The 23,707-nt window shown below is 32.0% G+C and overlaps 2 protein-coding genes and 1 long non-coding RNA gene across 6 annotated transcripts in view; 1 reads left to right on the top strand and 2 right to left on the bottom strand.

The window, feature by feature from the left end:
- LOC122720013 (bestrophin-4-like) overlaps window positions 1-2,752 on the bottom strand; it is a 9,617-nt gene extending 6,865 nt beyond the window's left edge. The window contains exon 1 of one of the 2 annotated variants that reach the window (XM_043946408.1): window positions 1,759-2,752. In XM_043946408.1, coding sequence (XP_043802343.1) covers window positions 1,759-1,829 — 71 coding nt within the window. In that variant the 5' untranslated portion in view covers window positions 1,830-2,752. The remainder of the gene's footprint in view (window positions 1-1,758) is intronic. The other variant, XM_043946396.1, reaches the window with a different exon arrangement.
- Window positions 2,175-9,416, top strand: LOC122720021. Its single transcript, XR_006347713.1, has 3 exons — window positions 2,175-2,291; window positions 9,073-9,246; window positions 9,328-9,416. It is a non-coding gene; the product is annotated as an uncharacterized LOC122720021 (long non-coding RNA).
- LOC122719995 (phospholipid-transporting ATPase VD) lies at window positions 4,974-23,707 on the bottom strand. 3 transcript variants are annotated; one of them, XM_043946365.1, is made up of 19 exons: window positions 23,532-23,707; window positions 23,229-23,344; window positions 19,195-19,797; window positions 18,383-18,562; window positions 17,988-18,248; window positions 10,323-10,598; window positions 10,039-10,207; window positions 9,519-9,872; window positions 9,066-9,364; window positions 8,830-8,997; window positions 8,343-8,634; window positions 7,754-8,186; window positions 7,303-7,679; window positions 6,902-7,189; window positions 6,564-6,815; window positions 6,369-6,473; window positions 6,096-6,283; window positions 5,842-6,006; window positions 4,974-5,778 (listed from the first exon to the last, which is right to left on the bottom strand). In XM_043946365.1, the coding sequence occupies exons 3-19, from the start codon at window positions 19,785-19,787 to the stop codon at window positions 5,736-5,738; spliced, it is 4,443 nt and encodes a 1,480-aa protein (XP_043802300.1). In that variant the 5' UTR covers window positions 19,788-19,797; window positions 23,229-23,344; window positions 23,532-23,707; the 3' UTR covers window positions 4,974-5,735. The 3 variants fall into 3 exon arrangements, with proteins under 3 accessions (XP_043802300.1, XP_043802309.1, XP_043802318.1); XM_043946374.1 differs by lacking the exons at window positions 23,229-23,344; window positions 23,532-23,707 and adding exons at window positions 19,879-19,889; window positions 20,268-20,554; XM_043946383.1 differs by lacking the exons at window positions 23,229-23,344; window positions 23,532-23,707 and adding an exon at window positions 19,879-19,897.

Raw genomic sequence — 23,707 nt, 5'->3', positions numbered from 1 at the left:
AGCGAGGGACGCGTAAACAATAATAATCGAGATCGATCGATCAATGAAATAGTTAGTTTCTTTAAAAATAATATTTAATAATCACGTTTTTAAAAAATACCCAATTGATATTTATGAATTTACGTAATACAATTATATCAAGAATACGACGACGATAATTCCAAGAAAACGTTCGCGATAATTTAGTTCGTCTAAATGGCTATTATGAATCTTAGTCTAGTCTAGTCTATTCTATTTCGACGGAATATATTAGAATAATATTAGAAACATTCCAAACGAATTGTGAGATCGTTTTTTTTTCCCCCCCTATTTCTTTGAGAAAAATCTCGCGATTACGTCAAAATCATTTCATAATTGTACTATCCTTGAATTTGACGATTCGCCGCGAAGTCTCGCACAATTCTCCATTGTTCTTACGCACTCTAATCGCAAGCAAAGTCGCGGTGTTTACGCGCGAACACGCGATCATATTATGTTCGAAATAATATGACCCGAGTAGTAACTAAACTGGGATAATAAATGAGAATCGATTCGCAGAGTTCTCGAAATGAATTACGACATGCCCGTCACAGACTTTAGATATATCGATTTACGCAATTATATTTTTATTCTCAAATGTGACTTGTAATCGAAAATTTATTCCTGGATGTAAGGTAATTTTATTAAAATTCATCATTATGGATGGATCATTAGATCGTTAAAAAGTTGTTATCGCAATAAGCGTTTCGATAATGATTAAAGTGAATACTAAAATACTAAAAATAAATAGTTAAAGCAAAATTACATGTGTAATTTTTTTTCGCGTTGATTTCTTCAAAGAATTCGTATCATTTGAACGAATTTTTCAAAAAGATAAATAATAAATATAATAAAATAATAAATAATAAATAAATTGTAAAACAAATTGATCAAAAGTGAAAAGAACGCAGAAATCGTTAGAAAGCGATAATAAAGAATTCTATGAAAAATAAAATATCGAAAGCAATACGAGTATAATTTAAAATATTGATTGCACGTGGCAAACTTGAAATGCCATTACATGGAATATAACGTGAGCGAAATAAAAATGGAAAAGTTAATAAAACTTGAAAATATAATAGTGTGAAAAAACTGAAATGAAAAAAAAAAATAAATCTCAATTAATATTTCATATATTTTTGAATGATGTTTATTTATTTTTAGATTAATATAAATAAAAACGACGAGAATAATTTTTTTAGCTTCTTCAAACAATGATTAAACGTGAAACGTATAAGCCCTTTGTGCGATTATTGACAAAGTATTGGGACATTAGCGATAAAATCTTCATTCGATGTAGGTATAATAGACGTATACTAGAAAAACAATTTTAGTTGCATTCCTTCAAATATACATGTGACACATTTTCTTCTAAGAACATTATGAAGTCATTCGAAATATCATTCAACAAACTTTCAATTATTTATCTAATAACTGATAATTGTGTCAAGTAAAAAATAAAGTCCACAATTTTAAAAATAGATTACAATCTTTGATTTTCAAAAATCTATCGTTTACTCTGTATACGAATATTATCTACCAAATGTTAATCATTACGATTATCTTCAATCAAAGTAAATAATACGATATTGCGATAGAATCGATAATTTTATAACACGAATATCAATACATAAGAACTCGGATAAAGCAAAAGAGAAAATATATTTCTCGCCCACGATCCTCTTTTTTGCACACAACATGTCAACCGAGTGAATCAAACTATCAAGCCAAACCGCTTACCTTAGGAGTAATTTTAGAAAGCAACCGAGACCTTTGCAGGTAGCGACTTCAGCAGTATAAGTGACTGTCATCTCTCACGATACACCTGCTGCGCTGAGAGACACGGCATAACCAACTATAATTGCTTTAAAAATCTCGATACCCTTGCCAGAATGTTGTCTAGGATCATCTGTTCCCGCACCACATTCTTTTCTTCGATTCTTCCCGGCCCGATACCTTTGGAACAATCACAGCTAGATATAGGATTAAATCGTGTTCGACCTTATCTCCGAACTCTTCCCTCTCGATGGACGGACAGTCGAGAAGATTTCGAAGGTCATTCTCAATACACTTTTCATACACGTCTTTTCTTACGTCTTCGTCCCTCTTTCGTTCTCTGTTGTTCGATTACGTAATTCGTGGCAATTGCATGATAGCGAAAACAGCGTTACTCAATGAAACAGTTCACTTTCGATTCAATTTACCTGTTATACGCTGCTCTTGATGCTCGAAAGAAATGGCATTAACCACGAAAACCCATTCTTTTGATCAATGTAAGTAATCAAAATATTTCAATAATCAACACAATCCAAATCTTAAATAATTTTAACTTATCACGTTTAAGTCTCTTCTTTCTTTGTTAAAAATTGTTATTTTCGTTGAAAATGTCGTATATTATCTTACTTGTTGGCACACTTTTGTCAGAATATGCACATTAAATACGTTTAAGATTACTTTTTTACTAGTTTCTTCAAAGTAACTATATTGTTTCTAAATTTTTAATGCAATTATACCTTACTTTTTTGTGTTATCAATAACTCACTGGTATTTTAATGCTTCCTTTCAAATCTTCGACAGTTGTTTCCGACTTATTATATTTTACACTTCGTATGAATACACTATTTATAAGAATGATAACATGTTTAAGAAGTCCATTGACTAGCAATACTAAAGTGTCACAATTTTTGTCTTCGCTTTAACTTCACAAGTGAATTTAGAATCTAGAATGTCAAACCTACCAACGATAATAATCAACTGATGATTCATTGATTATTATCGTTGTAGAAAATGAACTCTATTTTATAGCATTACTATAAAAATTCATTTTACTTTTATTATCTATATCATTCTTATCTATAAAAAATTAAAAAATTCAATGATATATAAATGATTTATCACATATGTACATACTACAATAGAATGTTCCATTGTTCAAACATCAAGATCTTTTGACTATTGTACCATATCTACAATTTTGATTTTTCTCTAATCTATCTTAACAGTCTTATCAAATTAATTCGTTTGTTGTCACGTTTCTTGATTCCTGGTAATGAACAATGCCAAACCACTTCCGTTTTGGGTGTAATGACTCATTTACGTTCTACATATATATTTTACGGATTCTATGCAAGTCGCGTTTTCCAACCGTTTCTTGCTAGCAACATAATGTAGTAATCATAAGAATAAACTGGATTAGTAACCTTGTGTATAGATCGTTATCATTATAGGCAATCCGTTATCGTGCCGTTGTCCTGCTTTACATTCACGATATCGAACTCGTGAAATTCGAAATGTTATATTTCTCGCTCTTACTATGTCGATCACTTTTTGTCATATACGAACACTTATATCGCTCATATTGATCATACAAGAAGATATATCATTCCTTTCGCATTTAACACTGTGATAACGTCACAAATGGCCTTGTACAAGTATTCCACTATAATATAAATTTAATGTTATATAATAATAAATATTATTTCTTGGACATTATATATGTTTATGTATAAATTATTATATATCATCAATCGGTAACTATAAATTCACATATGTTTCTTGATTTTTACGAAAGAATAAAAATTTAGATAAAAATCTCTTAAAATATAAATATTCGAAAGAAAATTTCAATTAATAAATAAAGTATATATAAATACAACTAACATATGCAATTGTTATTCTCATAAAATATCGGTTCACTTCTATTCATTTAACGCTTGATATTAATTATTACTTTTAATACATAGTTTAAAAGATTTCTGTTCCATTCTTAAAATCATGAGAATTATATAAATATATATATATAAGTTATTCTAAGAAAGAAATTAGAATGATGCAAAAGAAAAAAACATGGAATATTCATTTGTATATAAAAAATTAGTACTAATTTAACTTTATTGTATGCACTATATTTAGTGCATTATTAAAATCATTTAGCGTAAAACCAAGGATATCATCATGACCAATACTCATGGATGGAAAAAGTTTTATTTTTAAATGTTAAAAAAGAATATTAAAGCTCGATAAAAACAGTTTCTTTAATTCAAAGATTTGCAATTTAATATAATGTAATAAATAATAAATATTACGGCCTTTGTTAACATAACATACAATAGCCTATTTCCTTATCACGTGATTTTCTCATTGTTTGTTTGACAAAAACAAAGTACTCTAAAAACAATTTAAAAACACTGTGATATAAATCCGGTTACAGATCCTGTTCAGATCAAAAAACTCAAATACCGCATTTTCGAGTAAACCGTAACTTCATGACAAAGAAACTCAAATAATTCTTAAGAACATCTTATTTTTCACTTTGTCCTTCTATTCTGTACATGTTTTGTACAACTATACTACCAAATTCGTAACACAGTTGGTCATGAGTTTTCCGAAATACTAGGCACAATCGCGACCAAATAAAGCGGCTAGCAAATCATGAACGTAAACTCCACCTGTCTTTGACAGAAAGAATACTGAATATATGCTGAGATAGTCATTGCTGCAGCACGCTAAAAGCGCCCTCTCCCCTTTCCTTCCCCTAGCCCATCATCAACCTTTCAGCCTACCCCCACTGAGATTCCATGTTTCCGCATTAACCAGTGGTGCTCATTGCAACTATCAACAGATAAATCAGTTTGAAATCATGTTTAATCCGCTAAAATGAAAGAATAATTAAAAGTATAATTAAAAATATAATAAATAATTATATTATGAATTAAATGTAATTGATGAAAAAATTTGATGACAAATAATTGACGAATTAATGGAATATTCTTAATGATAATTATTCTTAGAAATATGATAATAATTAAAATTTGAAACATATCAATAAAATTGTAAAAATTATAAAGATAAATATAAATTCGAAATTATAAATGAAAGTATATATTAATCTTATATTATACATTAAAGGATTCTAGGAAAAAAGACAGATATTTGATATCAATGAAATATAAACGTTTGCAGAACACTTGATTTTACTGATAAATTATTATATACACGCATTTTTTTTTTTTATCATTTATCAAAATACTATATCAACATTTGTAACGATGTCCAATATACGTACACATTTAGTAAAACTTCTATGCTGGCAGATCATACGTGTTTCCAAAATTACTATTATACAATCACGAGTATAAAATCCATATACATTATATACTCGTACATATTACTAGCGCAAGTTTATAATTTATATAATATGAATTTCATAAAAGATAATATATATTTTACATATATATTTTTTTTTTTTTTTTTTTACAATATATATTCTTTTACACTTATATGAGAAATTGTGATGTAAATAAATTGATTCGATATACAACTGAAACATGACGTATAAACGTGTACTTTTCAATCGAATCACTAATTGATATCGTAACTATTGGATTAAAAGTTTTGGTCCCTAAAAGTCACAGCCATCAAATGCAATAAACAGTAGTAGTCTAGATTTAAGGCCACTCGATGAATAATAAAAATTAATATTAAACAATAACTAACATAATTTCTATAAATTATAGCATTTTTTTATGAAAAAATGCATATTAAAATTAATAATACATGTCCTGGCAATACTTTTACAATTCTTAGGAACAATAAAGATTGAAATGCGGCAAAGGACATCGCTTTTTTTCCAATAATTTTAATAGAATAGCACTATTAACAGTTTCAATTATTCTGTTATAACGTGCTGACAGTCTTATTTGATCCTTCAGGATATGTCATGCAACAATAGTTGTCAATGTATCGTGCTTAGTCCCCGTTCTGAAATATAAGAAAATCAAAAAATATGTAATTCAGATTCAAAAAATAAATTTGTATTCGTACCTTATAGTAGCATGTTGCGTTGAACGTGACCAACCTGCAATAAAACTATTTTCTCTTCTCTCCGCGATTCGTTGTCTATGACTGCCACTTTTGGATGGTGCATTAAACATAGCACTTTGCATAAAATCTGGATTTATTGTCGATTTTATAGTTTTATAGAATAATCTAAAAATAAATGATAATAATAAGGTATCTATAATTTAATTTTTATTATATTTTTTTAGTTATTAATATAAAAGATATAGAAATCATACCTAGGTAATAATGCCAAAACACAGGTAAGTATTACTGTAAGCCAATATGTATATCTCATGACAGCTATTTCCATTACCCAATATGAACATAAAAGACCCATACAATTAACGCAAACTACATTATAAATTAAACAAAAACCAAAAAATACTCCCAATGATCCCATTACGGCAAAGAGATGTATTATAGTCTAAAAATCACATCATATAATATGTAGTATGTCTAACGTAAAATAAATCTTTGAAATACAATAATTTCATACAAATATAATTTACCCAAGATCTAATTTCTATGGCAATATTAGTCAACATAGTAACAACGCAACATGTCATTATAGTAGTTCCAAATTCCCAAATGTCAATAACTGAATCATAGTATACCTAAAGAAAGAGATCATTTATAATTTAATTAAATCGGTATTAATTTATATTAATTTGTATTATCTTAAACTATCTCCAAACTGTACTAACACTCTCATTTATAAAGAAAATTACGATACTTTGATACAAAGCATCAGCAATGGTTATCCAAAATGTATGCGCTTGATATACTAATCCCAGACGTCCTCTTTTATACACATGAGGCATAGATAACAAAACACCTGATGAAGCCACTCGATCATATATGCCTAATACAAGTGGTGGCATAGACGTAAACAATAAATTATATAGCATTAAATAAATTTGATCCATCATAACAGTTCCAGTAAATCCGCAATAAATCTATAAAAATGACAAATCTATCAAAATCATCGTTACACGTCGAGAATTGAAATAATTTTTAAAAATAAAATAAACATAAGATATACCTGATACCAGAATAGAACGAAAACAAAGGTAGCGTTCTCGTAAAAGAAATATAAGATCATTCTAGACAATCGGTCGTAACACCAATGACCATGGAGCAAAAGAAGTCTGCTAAGCATCGAGAATCGTGAAATGGCAAAATCTGCAGCCATGACAGCTTGTGTACCTTCGTGTCCAGAAATACCAACTCCTACATCTGCAGTCTGTATCATGCTAACATCATTAGCACCATCACCAATCGCTAAAGTCCTCATTCCCAATTGTTCCTTTACTATACGTACTATATATGCCTGTATCATATGGTAAAAATTCACCATATGATATATTATATAATGAATATATGATATATAACGAATTCTAAAATTCTAAAAAACAGAGGCAAAACAAATCAATCATTCATTACCTTTTGAAGAGGTGTTGCTCTACAAGCTAATACACTAGAACACGTTTTTGTTAACTCAAGAAATAATCCAGTTAATCCTGATCGTGGATCAAGGATAACGGTTAAAGTTTTCCCATCAACGACAAGTGCACGTTGTCTCGGCCAAGAGCTATCTATTCTATGCGCCTCGTTTTCCGCTGGATCACGATTAAGCATCGTAATTTCCCTAATATTTTCTATTCCCTGAACCGTATTCTTTTTACGCGTAGATTCCAAATATCCATGAATTAAGGCCTCGGCAACAGACTTGGATCTTGCTTGTAACCACAACAATTGCATCGCAGGCGAAAAAAGACGCGCCGAATATGCAATGTTAACCGCGGTTTCTGGCTTGTCTCCTTTGAATTTAATATGAATCTAATAGTTATACGTTTCAAAGATCGCACGAGTGAGTCTCGTCAAATAGAAATACCTGTTAAAACCCAAACTACAATTCCTGCTGCCATTAAAGTGTCCATAGTCTCAGGTACTCCAGCTTGAAGTTTATCTTCAATTCCAGTAACACCTAACAGGGTCAAATGACATTCCAGATTTGCATAAGAATCTTTAATACGAAGTTCACGATTTTCCATTGCAAGTTCTGCTTCAGAATGCTTTTGACGCCAGTTCTCGTATTCTTGCACCGTTAGAGATTTCTTAGCCATTACCAAAGTTCGAAGACCTTGCCTTGCATACGATTGAAGGTATTGTCGAATTTTTATGGTCGTTATAGAATTTTCGTCTTGAGGAATTAGAGACGATAGTATCGTTGTGTCAGCACCTTTGCTATATAACACTACCTCATTAGTAAGAGGATGCCGTACTAAAATAGACATACATTTTCTATTCGAGTCAAATGGCAATATCTGAAATTTACGTTTCACAAATAAAATACATAAATAAATATATAAATTATTAATAATTCATGTAAAAGTCATATAAAAATGTAAAAAAACAAGAAAAGATAATGCACACGCACACACGCACACACACACTCACACATTTGTCCATAATAAACTTACTTGAAGAATCTCAAAACTAAGGATAGATTTATCCGGTAAGGAAACAATCGCGTTACGTGATGTTCGTTTAAGAAGTTTCACGTTATAAGCACGCGCTGCATTCACCAAAGCAAGCTCGTCCGGACTTTCCGCTTCGTAAATCGCGGCTCTAGGTAACAATTCGTCTCCGCTCTTTCCATCAATAACGGGACTTAATTGGCTGCGTCTTTTGTGCTCACCGTTCGGTGACAATTTTCTTCCAAGTAATCCTATTCCTAGGCTTGATATCGACGTTACGTTTAAGAATTTTGGCCTGCGAACAATTTATTTATTCATTCTAAAATTTATATTATAAATATATTATAAATATATAAATATATATAAATATATTATAAATTTAAAATTTATTATATAATTTATATATATTAAATATTATATTAAAATTTTTATATATATATATTATACACATATAAAAATCACACTTATAAATGGCAATTATAAATCACACCTCGACAATTTATTCGAGAGTTTGGTGGAATTGTGAAGAGCGGATTCAATTTCCACCATAGAAGAGATCGACGACACGTTTTCATCGGGGCTATTTGTAGATCGAAGTGTAGATAAAGGTATAATTGGCGAAGGGGTTAAACTTCGAGAATCTATCATTCTTGTGTACCTGAAACGAATACAAATGATACAAATATAAAGAATTAATAAAGGAATAAAAAAAAAAAGAAATCGTACCTTCCAGTTTCTTCGTTGCCGTTCTTCCGAGGCTCTTCGATCACTCCGCTCGAGTTCATGGTGTCGTAATGAGGTTGAGAATTGACCACAACCGTATTACATATCGCCAATACGATTAGAAATTCTTGAAGATGTTGCCTAAATGTACCTATAAGAAGATCTTCCTTCAATCGCGAAGAAGGTATCAAATTTTCACCATCTCCGCCGTGCGAATAATCCTGTCCACCAACGGCGCACCGTCTAAACAGCATTTTATTTTCAGTGAGCGTGCCAGTTTTATCAGAGAATATATACTGCACCTATATTAAGAATAAAAAAAAAAAAAAAAGAAGAAAAAAAAAAAGGGAAAAANAAAAAAAAAAAAAAAAAAAAAGAAAAGAAAACAATTCCCCTCTTCATCGAGATCATCGTGGTGAAATGGTATGGAATAGAAATCGATCATGTCTCACCCACCTGACCCAATTCCTCTGTAATGTTGAGCGCACGGCATTCGGCCGAGCGTCCCGTCTCCGAGTCGTAAAGGGCGACATCGTGTCCAATGTGATAAACCTGGCCAACTTTCGCCATCTCGAGAGTGACGTAAAGGCTTAAAGGTATCATTACTTGGAGAATAATGACGAACGTCCAGAACGTTAGCATACTTTCGTAATAAGCATCCTGGAGGATCGGTATGAACGGGACAAACGTTAAATCGGAATATTCGGATAGCCAGAAACGGCAACCGGCCGCCCCTATCACGCACAAAACAATTAAAATCGCCACACACCATATAACGTCGCTGTTCATCCGTTTCTCCAATCTTGAACGCTGAAAAAACATACATATCCCTCTCCTCTTTATATATATATATATATATTTTATATGACAAATTTTAATTTATCAATTATTTATTTAAAAAAAAAAAATACTTTCGTCACATTATTTCCCTCCTTATCAATCAAATTCAGATTAACAATAATTAATATCGCTCTACCTTATACCTAGGTCCGCCATGGTTAAGCATAGCTTTCGTTTCATGGCCGGCATATATCACTATACCCTCGACGAAATCCGTATTTTTTAACAAACACTGCCTCAGCAAAAGATTCTCCGTGGAAACGGGTACTCTCCCACCGTTCGGATGCACCACAGCTCCGTGGAACCTGCAATTTTCCCGTATCTTATATTATATTATATTATTATATTATATTATATTATTATATTATATGTGTATATATATATATATATCCTCGAATAGGGATATACAGGAAAGCTCACCGATATATCCTGGTGCTTGGTTGATCGACCTCGATCACGGAACGAAACTTGGCCGGTTGAAACGTGTCCCGAAGATCGACGAAACCTCTGACGACCTGCCGCTCCTTCAAATTCGTCTCGCCGTCGAGATTGCACGTGTCGATGTACGCTACGCCCTGAGGATCGCTGCTTCGTAGAAGCAGCAGATCGGCCGGCACGAGTTCGTTGTTCGAGAGGTGAACCAGGTCACCGACCTTCACATCTTTCCACGCTACCTTTGCATACCTGTCGTCCTCGCTGTAATCACGCGCACGTTATACAGAAAAAATTTGATGTTTATTATTCCCTCTTATATATAAATGAGAAATTTGGAATGGAAAAGGGAAAAAAGAAAAAGGAAATGATTTATGAAAGGGGATTTAAATTAAATTGTATACGAGATGTATACAAAGTGCTTGATTATATTCGTTTAAAGTTAAACAATAGTTCAATTTTCTTCGTAAGCGACTAGTGGAACTCGAGTACGAGATCTTCGCAATCGACGACAATTGTTGATATATATGTATATATATATGTATGTATGTATGTAACAATAACCAAACTGTCACAGCGGTCAAACATCTATTATTTCTTAATTGATTGTCATTGTCGTTGTTCAACGTTTCTAGTCACAAGATGTTTATTGATGAAAAAATTGTCAAATAGGGTTTGACTCTGTGTAATGTAAAAAATGTGAATAAAAGAAAAAAAGAGAAACTTAATGCTGATCATTTGAATTATATCATAAATGAAGATTAAATTCTATGGTTTAATCATAATTTTTTTGCTCAATGAATACATTATTCAAAATTGTACAGTTCTTGATCTTATTATTGATTAAATTTTTGCATAGAACGTGCAGAGAATCGGTGTATTTTTAGATTCATGAAGCAAGCATTTAAACGGATTAGACAAGGCCACGATATCCCGTTAAATTAACAATTTTCCTTGTTTGCATTATATTTTTTATTTAAACGATTATAGTAAAATGAAATAATCATTTTAATACAAAAGGGATTGTTTATTAATTTGAAATAAATAAATAAATAAATAAATTCAAGATAGAGATAATTAAGATAATTTATAGAGAAAATAATTTCAACATACACTTTTTGATTTTTGGACCGACTGAGATTTCTTCGTTTTCTTTTTCTCGCGTTCGTATATACGCGAGAAACGAATAAATCTGACCTAGACTTCCATTTAAGAGGTCGCCATTATGCGTCCTTTTTTGTCGCCAGATAAGAATCATTGATCTCTATAACCTTTATAACCTAACTGGAACCGTTTACTTTATATGTTCTTCTACTTGTTTTAACCTAATGCATATATATATGCTTCGAGGAATGTACATATAAAAATACATCTATTATTAGAAGGAACAAGAATATAATATCGAAACGTATTATCAACGTAAAATATTAAATTTATTTTTTTTTTTAATATATAGTAAAATTGTTCTTGCATTTTAATTATTACAGCAATAAGTCAAAGATTTAAAATACTCGGAAATAAAATTAATTTTCACTATTAATTCTTTCTTTATTTTAGAATTAAATTAACCTGTACTTTGTTTGAGAACAAAGATTTATATATAAATATATAACTTATGTGACGTCAAGAATAAAAGAAGGAAAAATTCGATGTATATTAATTTATAACTCGCATCTGAAATAAATCGAATTTTTAACCGTTTTTAAAATAATCGTCTTTTTAACGACGATCGAAGTTCATAAAATTGCACACACAAGAATTTGACATTTTTCTTTCGTTCTCGAGATTGTTCCGGGAAAAACACCGATTTAATATTATTATTCTTCGACAATATAAATTTAACAAGTTTATCACTTTAAAAAAGTCTTATCATATTTTCGTATTTAAAATAGATTCTCACGTATTATTTCTCGCGTATCCGATATTAATTATCGATTTATAGAAGGCATATTTTAAGCAAATGGAGTATTCCATTCATAATCAATTTATTACAAATACGTTTCCGTTCACAATGAGAAGTCTGGCTCGTTTAAATTTTAATAATAAGCGAAGCGCCGATGAATCGAACACGATGGCAAGGTAGGTAGCCTTAGAAATTCTTTCGTCTAACACATTTTTGTTATATGTGTGTATATATATAACGTGCTATTAAATATGTATAATAATAGTTTCACACAATTTTTTCTCCAGTAATAATTATTCTAGAAAAATATTAAAATGATATTTATCAATGATATTTGTTTGGTTGTAGATAATTTAACAAAAAATTTCCAACGTGCGAATTAACACGAAACTATTGATAAAAAAATTTCAAAGGATTCGTTATTCCCGATCGATCATGTTATCTAACGAAAGAATTCCAACAAAATAGTTTCTTTAAACTTTGTTTCGCTCCGTCTTTTTACTAGTATATTTATATTATTTTTCTTCCATTGAATTATCAATTCCATTGACATTATTATAATTATGCAAAAATAAAAATTGCTGATAATAATTTTAAATCGTTAATAAATATGTATTAACTTTTGAGATACTTATTATCGACTTATATTATCATTTTTTAATTTAATTTTTTTAAAAATGAATGATCACTTTTTTTTTTTGAAAATAAATGATCATTTTAAGAAATTTGAATCTTTATCGAAAGGATTCGATTATCGAATCTTTCCGTGCACTATCGAAATCGTCTCTCGAATGATCTCGAAAAAAATGCATAGGTATCTTATTCATTACGCGAAATCAATTTATATTTTTGTTGCAATATCTTACTTATCGTGGCATTATTTGTGACAATAAAAAATTTAATCGTGATAAAAATTGATAAGAATGAAACGATGCACCTGGGAAAAGTCATTAAGATTCTCGTAACTGATTGAAGAACGAAATAAATTAATTACGAATATTTTACGTTTCAACGTTTCAATTTTACGTTAAAGGTGGATAGAAAGACGTGGAAATGGGTAATTATCGACAAATTGCATTGCATCGACAAATGTGTTATCATTCGTATCCAGGAAATGATCGAGGAAAATAGTTCACTGGTTTTATTCGTAGATTTTCCTTTTTTTTTTTTTTTTTATTTTTCGTCTTCAATTAACGCGAATTTTCAACAAACGACAATATTTACAAATCTTTTTACGTTTAAATTTTTGTTAAGTTAAAATGGTAATCGTTTGGAAACTAAGAGAAAAATACATTTTTACGAACACTCATGTTTTAAGAAACTGCATTGCGAATTATTTGACGCGATAACGACAACAATGTGGTAAACAAGAGATATCGATCTTACCTGTGGTTCCACGTGAACCACGTGACATGTTTTAAAAAAAATGATCGAATTTGTAAAACAAAGATATTTGTACAATAATTTCTGTAATTTTTTGTACTAGAATAAATAAATTACATTCATATATGATACATAATATTTATTTTGTATATCACACGCGACTTTTGCAAGTAGGAAATGTATTCTTTTCATTTTAAAATATATATAAAAACTACTTTGACATGAAAAGTTAATCTATAATATATACGTTACAAACAATCATTTTTCTATATAAACTGAAAGAAAGTTTTTTCTCTTGGTAAAATTATTGAAACGATTTAACGTATAAATTCAGATAATAGTTTGAGAAGGGTATGGAATTAGAATCGCGTGACAGTATCTCACGAGGGAATGCCACGTCGCGCTATATAACGATATACAAGAGCTCGCGACCCACATAACCTCGAACCAGTCAAAGTGTATTAATCGAACTGGAATTTGTGGCGAAGGTCTGCTTGTTCTTGACATTGCAGAGTATCGCGTGGAAAGCGGTGTGACTGACTGTCGATCTCGTCACTGAACGAAATTAAACGAGAGGCCTAAAGAAGGTCATCGAGCGCGTGCGTGTAACCGCGTATTAAGTGGGTAAAGGTCGTAAGATATACACGTTACCATGGAAGAAAGAAAGAAAGAAAGAAAGAACTTCTCGTTGTATCGGTCTGTATCTGGTGCTCGAGTTCATACTGATTCTTTTAACTGCGATTGAACACGTAAATACGCCCCCGCTTAAACGTTAACAAGATTCGATTAACAGTATCACTGATCAAATCGATCGCGTATGAAGATTCTAGGTTAACTTCGTCACGTCTATTTCTCGCGAAGGAAACAAGCCAAATAGCTGAAACACTTTTGTGTCGATCTTTCAATTCTATTTTTAACAATCAAATTTCAATGTTAAATTTGGTCTCTAATGATAAAGGAACGATATCTTTGGCTTTGCTCTATGAACTATACATATCTCTAAAAAGGAAACGAGGCGAAACGAAACGAACCACGATCGTAACGACGCGATGCATATCTCCGGTATACGCGTAGGTCGGTTTATGTTAATTCAAGATCGTAACGCTGGTTAATTACGTGTATCGGTTGGAATGGTACACTGTGATCGAAATAACGGAATGTAGGTATGTATGTATGTATGTATATATATATATATATATATATATATATGTACTGATCGTTCGATTTTAAGCAGAAGGATAACAGAGTCTTCTACGGGAAAGCACGCAACCTATACACAGTTCGCAATTTTCCCTCGACCTCCTTTCCTTTACGCTTCTCGAAAACGTCTGTCAGCCCCGTTAGCTTTCTTTCAATGACGATGAATTCTCTCTCCCTCCCTCCCTCTCTCTCTCTCTCTCTCTCTCTGTCGCTTTCGAACTTATGTTAGCATCGTCTGAGTGAACATTCTTCAATACTGCCGTTTCCGCCGATCTTTTCACAGAAAAATATCGATCGATGAACAGATGATATATTACAAAGAAAATCAATAAAACGGAGATCATTAAGCATTACAGTCTTAAACAATTTATTTTTATTAGTAATATATATTGTATTTTATTATGCAATGAAATGGTATATATCCCTATTCTTAAAGTCTCTAATAAAATTATATTTACTTGAAAATTTATTAAAAATTGTACGCAATTAAAATTCATGACTTTTATCAAATATTAATTTGTATTAAAGAAATAAATTCTAAAACTTTTGAATATAATATATATATATAGATCTCTAATTTTGAATGAACATTTCTATAAATTTATTCATTACTCATTTACATTAATCATAATATTTACATTAAGTAATTGATAATTAAATTGTAATTGGTTATGCAAATATCATCTAACGATATAAAATGAATAATTAAAAAAAATTTTTAAAAACGACAAAAAGAAGATTATTGGAGAAGAAAAATGATAATAGAACATAATTTATCATAAATTAATTAAAGATCTTTGATTGAATATGCGGAATATAATCAATGCATCAAATATGGCAAAAAAACTGACGATTACTAATTCAGTAATCACCTACGTGATACAAGACAATACCGATAATATTCTATAACTCGTATAATATCCGGGACAGGAAAAAAGTATTATCTATGAGAAATATCGAAGTGATTTCAATCGAAGGCCACGATCGGACTCTAAGCAGACAGAGGTGCATTAATAAATCAGCAACGACTCGTTTAGTCTACCATATTACATTTTCTCGAGCAAAGAAGTGATAACTTTGAACAAAGGGGAAAATTAGAAGAAACTGAGTGGCGTGACGAAGGACAAGATCAGAACGTTGTATTATTTTACAAATCGTTCTATTGCGTGCTGGAATCGTTGCACATCGATCGTTTTGCGAAATTGAGTTATATTGTATATAAATGATATACAACAATCGTTGCTACCAACCGATATTTATTTTCGCTGTCATTTTTGTGTCATAAATGGTATAATATATATTTAAGCATCTCAATCTTTCTGATCAAATCTTTATTAGATCTTAATCACGCTTCAGAATTACTTAATAATTACAAAATTGGCAATGACGAAAATATATTTTTCTTGAAAATTTATTATAAAAATTTTATTAATATATTAAAAATATATTAATATTAATAAATTTATTAATATATTTCGAAATATATTTTATCTTATTCAAACATTTTTAACAATTTTAATAATTGTATCGATTATCTATATATAGATATATAATTTTTTAACGATGATTGATCTATCAAGTTGTAATTTATTTATTGATCAATATCAATTACAAGTTGGACAGAAATATTTTTATCATAATTATCGTACATCGAAGATATCTCGATTGAATCGAAACGTTCGACAGACTTCGATAATCGATACTTATCGCAAAATCCTTTCTATAAAGCTAATAGTGGTTTGCTTTGCGTTACGTATTTATCCATGTAATTTTAGAGAACGATCTAAAGTAAGCAAATTAAGATAAAAGATGAAGATGAAAATAAAATGAGATATTTGAAAATGATCGATACGATTTGTTCCAAATCATCTGATTCCTTTCCCTTAACCTTAAAAATCAACTAACCTAACATTCTCAGCATAAAATGTAGATGCAGATTGATCGAAGGTAATTCTATTTCTAGACACATTTAATGTTGTTTATTAAAATATGATACTATTTTAAAATCTTCTGGCACACGCCTATTATAACTACCTTGAAATTCTTCCTCAGCACAAGGAAATAAATATATCGATAAAATTGGATATGCAGTAACAATAGTTAAATAAGGAAAGAAATAAAATGCAATGATAATCATAATTTTGAAGATGTGTTTCGTGTTCACTATTATATTCCATTCTTTACGAATTATTTTCCCATTACATTACATTTTTTGATCAAATCACACGGTTGATAAAAACTTTTGTACATTCAGAGACAATATCGATCGGAAAATTAAAGTTCCAAACACGAACCACGATAATTCTCTTCCACGATAGAGGGAACACTTTCCTTTCTACGTTTGGTCGACCATTTGTGCTCAATCCGCATGCCTTCGATTAACAACCAATGCCATCGAAATTCCTCGGTCAAAGAAACGGTAAATGAGAGAGGTAAAGGAACGTTCGAAACATCCATACCAAAAAGAGGATTGCATAAAATACGAAAATTTATCCATCGAAAACTGATTCATCGCGAAAACATCTTCATTTAAAAAAAAAAAAAAAAAAGAAAAAAAAGCGACACTTATTTTAAACTAAAATTTGTCACCAAGAATATCAAATACGTATTTTGGCACGGCTTTCGATTTATTCTCACTTAGCCTTGAACCCTTCTATTTGAATGATTCGTTCTGCGAGATTACATAAAGTTTTTCAATTTTGTAAAATAGAATTGATGAAGTGAATGAGTACGCGCATGATTCAATAACCTAACCTAAATCCCAACACAGGCCTATTTACTATATTCGGTCATTTTAATCGACGACTTCAATAATTCACAAGATATTAATCAACTTTAGAAAAAATTTTTAAAGAAACTATTACTTACGTTGGAAAAGATTATAATTTATACCAGTTGATATTTATCGTAGAGGAATTTAAGCAATGTTTCCCCGACAGTACATATTTTTCGAATAAATATTTTCTTATTCTTATTCGAGATATATTTTCCTTCATGCAAAATAAAGATATCCATATTATTCTAAATATTAATCAATTTATAAAAAAAAAATCTTATTACTAATCTTATTAAGTATCTAATTACTAAATATCTTATTTGACTCTGTTCAATTCAAAGCAAAACAGTTTGTAAAATATTATAGAACGTCCATTGAAGATGTTACTTACCGAACGTAGACACGACAAGTGGAATTATTTACACGACGATCGCTGATAAGCCTCCTATGATCCTCGAAATAATCTTTCAACGCCGTCACACCGAGCACAAAAATAATGGGTATCACCGAAATCTCCTTGCCGAAGGCATTTATAACCGGCACCCAATTAAGTAGAACGATAAATACAAAATATATATTGGCCACACGGCGGAATTGTTCGAAAAAATTGCGAGGTAGGAAGCTCAGCAAGGTGTACTTTGTCGTACGTACTCTGAAAGCATATAAGCGTATAAACCGGAATTCAATTATGTACAATGTCAAGTTTTCACTTTCGTCTGGACTTTTGGATTCCTTCCGCCAACGGAAGGAAGTAAGTAAGTAAGTATTTTTAAATGATTAAATTACCTATTATTCACTCTCTTCCCATTCGGATGTTGACTCGCTGGTGTTTTTGGCGGCACCAAATGATTCGGTACTATCGTCCTTAAACGAGGCTCCTCCTGTAACGGGCCAAAGTATCGAGCCCAAACTTTTCTCCACCAAGGAGGTTCAACGCTACGTCTTATCGTATATATCGACTCTGATCTATAAAATAACACGAAGATAAAAAAAAAAGAGATGACGACAGATATTTACAAAAATTTGTAATAATCAATTTATAGATAGATGCGTTGAACGTGCGTAACGAATAAGGAATATTAACTAAATAAATTTGACTGATATCCACAATCTTTTACAGCTTTAAATTTACACGACTGGCATCGTGTATTCATCCCGAAATTTGAGCCAAAATGCGAACTTTGAACGACGCAATCTTCTACGTTTAACGGAGAACGTTTTACGTGATCGCAATAAAAATGGTATACCCACCTCTCTCTCTCTCTCTCTCTCTCTCTCTCTCTCTCTCTCTCTCTCTCTCTCTCTGTGTGTGTGTGTGTGTGTGTGTGTGTGTGTGTGTGTGTGTGTGTGTGTGTGTGTGTCTGGATAATAAAAAAAGAAGTTATTTTCGAACGTTTGAACCGAATCGCAGAATTACACCGACCAGTCGATTCGTCGGATTTGCGCGATACCATCTTCTTTTAGTTACTGGATAAAAATACACAAGACACAAGAGTCCTGCAGACGGATGAAGAGAGAGAGAGAGAGAGAGATCTATGGAAAAGAATGGATGTAACGGAATTATTTAAAGGGGGAAATACGTAATTGGCGAGCCATACCTGGATGCTTGTCGCGAATGGCCACGAAAAGAGGGCACTTTCCCAGCGGTGGGCGGTTTTGAATCCTCCTTGTGACCGGGCGGAAGGATAAAATCCGTTTTCGACCCGACACGGCTGTGGCCGGTGACCGAGTGTCCTTGAACGTCGACCACCTGACCCTGGCTGAACGCTCTCTGGTGGCCAGGCTTCTTCAAGGCCGAGGGCCTCGTCCCACCGATCGCGGACAAAGGACCGAGATGTGATCCCGCACAAGGCTGGGACCCGGTGCTCGTCAGGCCCTCCGCCAGCATTCCACCGTGGCTTGCCGATCTCGCGTGGGTCCTCGGGAACTGCCTTCGCCTCCCCCGCCCAACGAGATCCTCGTCGACGTTTTCGTTGTCGATCATCTTCCCCTTCGCGAATACATTCGGGGGCGGGACGATCGTGGAAATCGCGGAGCTCGAGGCGCCGTCGGGGGGCGCCGCGGTGGTGGCATTCGTCGATTGTGGAGGCGAGGATGCTGTACAATGCTGACACCCCGGCCCTGGGAACACGTAAACCGACGCCTGCCTGTCGATCTTGCTCGCTGCTTCTGGCGCACCGGCTTCGGACATGCTGGCACATCTGCCGACAAATTATCGAGAATATTTATTATTTATCGCGACGAATTTTGGGGGAAGGGTATATATATATATATCTTGTTACCTTGAATCTGGCTTTTCTCACTCGGCGAAAAAACACAAAAAAATACGCCGAGTGTAAATAATCGGAGGGAAAAATTGTTGGTTTTTTTTTTTTCGTCGAAATTCTTCGAAAAATGAAATTCGAATGATAATTTATTCGAAGAAAGGTTAAGGAAGGGGGAGATAACTAAAGGATTTACAGGAAATTACGCGATACATTTCCAATCTAATTGTAATACCGCTCTCCTTGTCGCGAGTGCGCTTGCACTTAACCAACATAGATATACTACTATTAATAAGATTGTAAAAAAGGAAAAAAGAGTTTATCGAGCAAATACAACGAGCAAATCGATCGATTAAAGTCGTCGATAGTGCTTCTGAAAATTTTACAAAATGCGAAACGTTAATCACCTTATACTAAATAATCCAATAGTATTGTTCGCAAGATCGGATTTATAATGTTCTGCCTGTCAAACATTGGAGACTTCGATGTAATGTAAAAAATCGAGGGGGGGAAAAAATGAATCGAAATATGTAATTAAGAAAAGCAAGATTTAATCGCAGATGCCCTCCCATTCACGACTTTCTTGCTATTCTCGTTTCGTGATTTGATATACTGATCTAAAATAGGAAATATTACTAATCCTATAGTTGTACCATTAATAATCCGTTTCAACGAAAATGATACGTGTTTCTTGATAATTAAAAAAAAAAAATTCAATAATTCTAATAATAGTGTGTAAAATCCAAAAAAAAAAAAAAAAAAAAAGGTTTTTCATCGACCGAGAAATTAGGCTGAAGCGAAATCGACAGACTTTTTTCTTTTTTAATTTTACGCAATATCAAGCTCCTGTTCCTTTCTCTTCGCAACCGCACTTGTACTACCAACGAATACGTGTAAATTTCTATGTTCGAACGCGAAAATGCAAACTTATCAATTGTCGAGTACGTGTTTATGAAGACTAACAAAAATGCTCTCTCGATTTCGCACCTATGTGCTCTTTCCCTTTTTTTTATCATCGTACACGATACGATTTCAAAGAGAAAACGAAAACGATTATAAAAAAAAAAAAAAAAAAAAAAAAAAAAAAAAAAAAAAAAAAAAAAAAAAAAAATATCGATAGATGAAAAATATCTCTGAACTGATAAATTGAAAGATAAATTGCATTAGGATGAATTATATTAATTGTATTTAATTTAGAAATAGCTAGATGATAGCCACAATTGTGCAAAATTACATTATCGGGAAGTCATCCAAGACTGAACGAATGTCATCATCGAATGGAAATTTATTTCAAAAATAATCTTCTATCTCGAGAAAAAGGATATAAAAGGTAAAACTAGAATGAGACATCAAAAGTTAAAATAATCGATTTGCTATTTCGACGATACCTCGATTTGTTTTCGAGGTTAATACTTCAAGGTCGTGGCAAGATTTTATCACGTAAGAATTGGCTCGAATACCTGGTACCTTTGAACCAGAAACTTGATACGGTCGAAAGGAAAGAATACACAGAGATAGCTCGTGTTGCTCATCGACGGTCATAGAAAACGAACTTGTTTGCCGTGCACGTAAACCAAAGGATTCCGTTGGTTGATCAATAACAGTTACACAGTGTCGACGTAAATCTCTCTCTCGAGTTCTATACGGGTAATATCAAGGGTAGAAAAGTTGAAGAATGAAATTGGGTCAAGCGAATATCCACGCTTCCTAAGACCATAGCAGGATTATTACATTGTCTCGTACGCAAAATATAAAATAACATACGCTTCGAATAATAATTTCGAATTGTTTATCTCTTATCATTTGTTAACTTAATGATAGAAAAAATAATAATTCCTTTATCAGTCGAACATGATATCGAGTTTAGTTTAAAATAAGTACACGTAAAAGCTATCGTTTATATCCGAAGGATTTCGAATCCGTTAATATTATATTTAGTATAACGAAAGCTTTTCGTCGAAAAGGAAACATTAACGATAGGAAACATTGGCAGTCGATAAGAGAAAAGCATTCACGTTTAATAAACATTGTAAATAACGAGCAAAAGATAAACAACGCGTACACGCCCAAGGTAAAACGTTAATAATACGCCTTGTTATCTATCGGTCGATTAGTTTCAGATAGCAATTCACCACTCGCCAAATGGACTAGAATCTAATACGCAAAAATGCGATATATTTTCCATCCGCTCACCCGATTCCCTATACGTTTCGAACTTCATCGATCAAGTTCCTCTTTTTAACTTGGGAATATCGAACAAATTTATTTTAATTCTGTCGCGGCACTCTTCTATTTTGTCAATGCAAAAGCAACGTCAGCAACGTTCTACGCGTTCTTTCATGTGCATCAGTATTTCCGTGCGAGCGAATCATTTGCACTACGTTAGAGTTTACGCAATTTAACGAGTATATATATATATATATATATATATATATATATATATATACATATATGCTCTCTTGGATGAATAACGAAACAGGGATGAAACTTACTTCTTTTTTCAGTCTAGAAAACTATTCAGGAATACTCGGAGTAAGCGTAACCGGTTTTGTGACCTGAGACTACGAACCGTCGGTCAAACGAAGTCGGTCTTGAAAAAAAAACTACAATCGATTCCCGAAAGTAATCTTCGATCCCCACTCGATAATATAACAGAAACATATTGGAATTAATTGATCGACTTTATCTCTATTGTGTACACACATGTATAGACATATGTAGGTTTTGAACTTCAAAAAAATCGATCGATAATATAATTATTTCGTTTTTTTAATTTATTTTTTTATTATTTTTCAATTAATTTTATTTCTCTATCATATCTTGATATTTCTATCATGGATTTTTTTTATGATAAACAATTTAATCGTTCTTGCTTTTCCGGACTATCTCGTTACCGTTTCGCTAGAACGCCTTATACATACTTCCGCATTTTAACTTTCTCATAAAATATAAGTAAATAATAAAAACACAGAGTACTGGAAATTATGAAATATAAAAACAAAATTTCAAATCTCGAATTTTGAATCTCGATACAATATAAATTATGTCAAACAGTATATGTCTGACAATTGCAGATCGTTTAAGGATTATCTCTAGTTCAACGTTTATCCGAGGATCGCGCTTTTTCATGAAATTTATTCTCAATTTGATGACGTATTAGAAAGCACAATATGCATTTGTTGACATTAATATCGTATAAAAAACAACAATGAATTGGAAATGTATCATTTTCTGATACACATCTCTTATTTTCTCTTTATATCAAATATCTTTTCAATTTTAATAACATATATATAGAGATATATTATCAAAAATTTAAATAAAATTAAATTACATAAAAATGATGATAAAATAAATCTAGAACTTACATTTTTCCAGGCTCCCAACGTGGTCCACGTGGCCTTGGTTAACGCTTGTGGAAGCCCAAGGGGTGGCTCACAATAATCCCCCACGTCCCCGAACTTTCAACACATTGAATGTACAACTAAATCGAACCAGGAAAAGCAATTTTTACTTACACATGTCTTTTCTTAAAAGAAAAATAATGAATTATAATAAAGCGCGTTTCTCGCAGAGTATCTCTACCGAAATATTAAATTTAATATCGTACATATTTACATGTTAAAATGCTTTATATAAATGCTCAATGAAATAATTTCTATAACAATTACATTGTTCTGTTCAAGATCGTCTCGAGGAATACAGAGAGATATTGCAAACACGCTCCCTCGTCGTATCTCAATGCTTATTCACGTTCCGCGGCAACAAACTGAATGACCTTACTGTCGTGCACGCACTGACAATTCCTATCGGTCGACCTATCAAGTAAAACCGTCACAAGTCGCAA

The sequence above is a fragment of the Apis laboriosa genome, unplaced genomic scaffold, assembly GCF_014066325.1.
Source record: "Apis laboriosa isolate Shangri-la unplaced genomic scaffold, ASM1406632v1 scaffold11_cov152, whole genome shotgun sequence".
In the NCBI taxonomy this organism is placed as follows: Eukaryota; Metazoa; Arthropoda; class Insecta; order Hymenoptera; family Apidae; genus Apis; species Apis laboriosa.
The sequence above is the reverse complement of the archived record's forward strand: the minus strand, read 5'-3'. Positions and strand labels throughout refer to the sequence as shown.

Coding starts and splice junctions, on each gene's coding strand:
- LOC122719995 (XM_043946365.1), bottom strand. CDS start 19,787: ATGTCCGAAGCCGGTGCGCCAGAAGCAGCGAGCAAGATCGACAGGCAG. Junction 8,998..9,065: donor GGCAACGAAGAAACTGGAAG/GTACGATTTCTT, acceptor TATTCGTTTCAG/GTACACAAGAATGATAGATT. Junction 8,187..8,342: donor TTAGTTTTGAGATTCTTCAA/GTAAGTTTATTA, acceptor CGTAAATTTCAG/ATATTGCCATTTGACTCGAA.